This window comes from Engraulis encrasicolus, chromosome 18, assembly GCF_034702125.1.
Source record: "Engraulis encrasicolus isolate BLACKSEA-1 chromosome 18, IST_EnEncr_1.0, whole genome shotgun sequence".
Classification (NCBI taxonomy): domain Eukaryota; kingdom Metazoa; phylum Chordata; class Actinopteri; order Clupeiformes; family Engraulidae; genus Engraulis; species Engraulis encrasicolus.
The window spans coordinates 43,014,291-43,019,290 of NC_085874.1; the positions used below are offsets into that span (position 1 = coordinate 43,014,291).

The window sequence follows — 5,000 nt, forward strand, 5'->3', positions numbered from 1 at the left end:
GTTTGGTGACGTGATTCATATAAATACAAATATTATAATAATAGTGGCTCTCTTTTCGCTACAGTAAACACAGAACCCCTCGAATTACATTGATCTTTACTGCACTTTCTGTGTTCGAGGCTCACTTTCCAGAACTATTTTTGGAACTATGCCAGTGGCGATCTGTGTGTTAAAAGCTCCATGAGCTGCCATTGTTGTGTAAAAATGGAACACAAACACGAGCCTAACTCTTGCTTCCATGGCTCTGAGTTAACCCACAACAAGTAGTAAACCTACTAATAGATCACCTGCTGGTGTCATTTAGTTCATAAAATGAGGACTTAAAGGGACACTGTGCAGGAAATGGTCAAAAAAGGTACTGCAACTATGCTGCTCATTGAAACTGGGCTGCCTATTGCCAAATTTCATCTTTACATGAAAGTTTACTAAGTAATAAACTCATATGTTCTAGCATGGACCAAGCACTTTCGTCATTTGTGCAGCTAAACATGTCTATTTCTGGAAATTCAAAATGGCGGACAATGAAGAAGATCCCCCTTTTCATATATGAAAAATGCAATTTTCCCAGTCATAATGAATACATAGAATTTGATGGTGGTGGTAAGTATTCATGAAAAAGGTAACATTAGTCAATGGGCAGCATGATTTTTGGAAATAAACAACTAAAAATCTCACACAGTGTCCCTTTGAGGCTCTTCTATTAGCGGATTTTTTGCTTCCATGGCTCTGGTTTTGCATCTGGTCATCGTCTCCTGGTGTGCGTTTGACACCTAAAGTAGAAAAGAAGGAACTCGAAGAGGCACACTGGATGTTTTTCTTTTTTTGTTGGTTGGACAGAAAGTTTCATTTTGAGATCTGTCTTTGTTGTTTGACCATGCTGCTTACACGCCATGGCTCACTAACATTTTATTTCCCCATATTAAACACTTTGACGATAGACTACAGTGATTTTATTGGCTATAACATTTTCTTTTCCTCGTTTGGCACCACATTTTTCCATGTCATATTTTTCGTCACAGTACATTTCTGCACTTAACGGTGTCTAACATCGCAGCAGCAACTGGATTTTTACCAGAGATAAGAAATCTCAAACTGAACGGCTCACATAAAGCAGGCAGGGACTGATGTGTATGTGTGAGGGCCATTTATTTTGTCCAAGGAGATGTCCCCTTTGCCAAACTGCTTTGTAAGGAATGTACAGTAGATGAAGGATTTTCAATGTCAGCAAGCATGCAACACGCGCGCGCGCACACACACACACACACACACACACACACACACACACACACACACACACACACACACACACACACACACACACACACACACACACACACACACACACGCACACAGGACTGTGACCAGGATGTTTCAAATGCCAAGTACCAAATACCTACAAAAAAACATCCTAATACAGTATGGTAACTTGCCATACGTTAAGGAAAAGTGAGTGAACTGAGTTACAAGCGCAACATCATCATCAGTAATCATTGTGCATGTGCACGACTGACCATGAAATGGTAAAATTAATGCGTTGGGTTACTGGTCTAATATGTATTTTTTTAGAAACCCTTTGGAATAAAATCCTAATATATATATAGTATACTGTGTAGGTTAACTTGATTTTGTGTGTGTTTGTGTAATTGCATCTTCCATAGTAAAACTAAGCTTCCATCTTCATACTATAAGCTATACCGTCGAAACATGTCAGGTAAAAGATGAAACTTTTACATGTCTGAAGTATAAGAAAAACCTTAAGTTTTACAATAACATTTGGACATGATGAACGTCATACATCTATTAACCCATTTTAGCATAAGGCACCTGCAAAAAGCACCTGTTGAATGCTTAAGCACTTTTTGGGAAAGTTGCCCCCTGCCTACTAAAACCTAAATATCTCAGCCAATAAGTTGCATTTAAGAGCCAGGACCCTCATTTTGCATTAGAACAATTCAGCTCTAATATACCCTTGCACCCTCAAATCTCAGGAGCCTGAATGCAGCTTATTTGTCACTTCAGGCGTCAAAGGTCAAACCATCTATACGCGGCATCAGGCTAAAATGGGTCTTACATGTCTCACCTGTGTCCCAGCTCCGACTCCTCCTCCACCACCTACAAACAGCAGTATCTTAACCCATTGATGCCTAAGGCACCTGCAAAAAAGGGTGCTGAATGCCTGAACCCTTTTTAAGAAAAGCTGTATAGAAAAACCTATAAAAACCTAAATATCTCAGCTTCTGAAGCACATAAAAATATGCACTAAGTTGCATTTAAACACTAAGACCCTCATCTTTCATTAGAATGTGTTCATTCATCTCAAACAAACAAAGATTTTTAATGAAGTTGTCTCAAATCTTATGAGCCTGAATGTTGCGTAATGCAGCTCCAGGCGCTAGGGCCAATGTTGTGCAAAGCAACATCAGGCATCAATGGGTTAATAGTATCTTCAATAGTATCTTGCATGTGTGTCCCCTTTCTCTGTCCCAGCTCCAACTCCTCCTCCACCACCTCGCTGGCCAGCATCTCCCCCAAGAAGGGCTCCTCCGACTGGGCCGTCCCACAGGCCTCGCGCCTCAAGTACCGCCAGCAGTTCAACAGCCTGGACAAACTCATGTCCGGATACCTGTCAGGTACGTGAGAATGGATGAATGAATCAGTGTCTCAAGAGAGAAAGACAGACAGAGAGAAAGACACAGAGAGAGAAAGACACAGAGAGAGAGAGAGAGAGAGAAAGACAGAGAGAGAGAAAAGCTAGACAGAGAGAGAGAAAGACAGAGAGAGAGAGAGAGAGAGAGCAGAGAGGAGAGAGAACAGAGAGAGAGAGAGAGAGAGAGAGAGAGAGAGAGAGAAAAGAGAGAGAGAGAGAGAGACAGAGAGAAACAGAGAGAACAGAGAGAGGTAAAGGTGAAGATAGAGAGTGAGGGCAAGAGATAAACTAAAGCAACCTGGATAAAGCGCATGTCTGGCATGTATCAAATACAGGAAGCCAGACAGTCTCATAATGCTACTCCACCTTTTCTGCTGTGCGCCTGCCTTATGCCGTGTACAGACCAAGAGCGAACGGAGCGAACGGAGCGAACGGAGCGAACGAAGCGACGGAAGTCATTATTTCTCTATGGAGGGCACGCGACCTGCGCTACCAAAGCGAATTCGCCAGGAGCGAAGCTTCTTGCGCGACCAGAGCGAATTTTGACGATTAAACTAAATCTAATCGCAGGAGAATTCGCTCTGACGCTGTTCGGCGAAAACCAATCGGAACGTTCATATCCCCGAATGTCCCTGGCTGTCAAGCCAGAGCCGTTATGTGATTAGCTGAATCAAACATGTCAATGCTGCGTCTGGAGCGAAACTCAAGGCGAAACTTCTTCTGCTACCCAAGCTACCAGGCAGCGCAGTTCGCTCTTGGTCTGGAGGACACGGCATTAAAGGTGCACTGTGTAATAATTGTTTAGTAGTTAATTTCCAGAATTTGTGCTGCCCATTTATAAATGTTACCTTCTTCATGAATACTGACCACCACCATCAAATTCTAAGTATTCATTATGACTGGGAGAATTGCTTTTTTCATACATGAAAAGGTGGACTGCCATTTTGAATTTCCAGAAATATGCATGTTTAGCATCAAAACTTTCTGTACTTTGGTCATACTGGTAAATATTAGTTTATTAATACTTATTAAATATTCATGAAAAGATCAAGTTTCAATGACCAGCATAGTTCCAATATTTACTCTGGTCACAATCCTACACAGTGCACTTTTAACCCGGCTGTCTATTTTCTGAACAATTTCCACACATAAACAAAAAAAAAAAGCCATTTTAAATGTCCTTTGGAAATGAATCAGCTTTACAAAGACATCTCTAAAGCATAGTTTTAGTGCAATACCAGGCATCTGCAGCAGTGTTGCCTGTTGGCCTATTTAATCTTGTGGGGTTCGGATCTCTCTTGTCTTATCTCAATGCAAACCTATCTTATCTTGTGTTGAGGTGTGTGTGCGTGTGTGCGTGTGTGCACATACGTGCGTGCGGACATGCAACGTGCGGCGTGCGCGCGTTTGTGTGTCTGTGTCTGTGTGTGTGTGTGTGTGTGTGTTTTGTAGTTGAAAGCCATGCTGAGGGGTTGATTTGTGTTTCCAGACTGTGGCAGGCAGCTAGGCAGAGGTCTGGCTTCACATAGTGTAGTGTTGTGTAGGGCTCTACTACACTGATAAACTGCAAAACACTGATAAACACCTGTGTGGTTTCTCTCTCTCTCTCTCTCTCTTTCTCTCTCTCTCTCTCTCTCTCTCTCTCTCTCTCTCTCTCTCTCTCTCTCTCTCTCTCTCTCTCTCTCTCTCTCTCCCTCTGAGTCTTGTATGTGTATCTATTTATTTATTTGTTTATTTATTTGTTTATTTATTTCAGGCTGCCTTTTTAATCTTGTCTTAACCACTTGCCACTTGTTAAGAATTAAAAACAAAAAGTGCAATAAATTAATTTTGAAAGTTAAGTCTCACCTGTGTGCTTCTCTCTCTCTCTCTCTCTCTCTCTCTCTCTCTCTCTCTCTCTCTCTCTCTCTCTCTCTCTCTCTCTCTCTCTCTCTCTCTCTCTCTCTCTCTCTCTCTCTCTCTCTCTCATTACAGGACCTCAGGTCAGAACTACACTGACTGCTTCAAACCTGACTCAGACACAGCTCGCCACCATCTGGTAAGTAGCTGTACATCATTTCCTACTGTGTGTGTGTGTGTGTGTGTCTGTGTGTCTGTGTTTGTGTCTGTGTTTGTATTTTTTGTGTGTCTGTGCGTGTCTGTGTCTGTGTCTGTTTGTTCCCAGTGTGTGTTTATTACATTACATTACATTGCATTTTGCAGACGCTTTATAACCAAAGCGACTTTCAAAAGAGGACATAATCATAGCCAACATCACAACATCACTTGTCTCTGTCTGTGTCTTTGTCTGTCTGTCCATCTGTGCACACTTGTGTGTAAGGCTACATGCGTTTGTGTGTGTGTGAGGGTTTTG

General features: G+C 42.0%; 1 protein-coding gene across 1 annotated transcript in view; it reads left to right on the forward strand.

Moving 5' to 3' along the window:
• itsn2a (intersectin 2a) overlaps window positions 1–5,000 on the forward strand; it is a 135,755-nt gene that overhangs the window by 54,511 nt on the left and 76,244 nt on the right. The window contains exons 8-9 of the mRNA XM_063222197.1: window positions 2,488–2,630; window positions 4,622–4,685. Of these exons, the coding sequence (XP_063078267.1) occupies window positions 2,488–2,630; window positions 4,622–4,685 (207 nt within the window). The remainder of the gene's footprint in view (window positions 1–2,487; window positions 2,631–4,621; window positions 4,686–5,000) is intronic.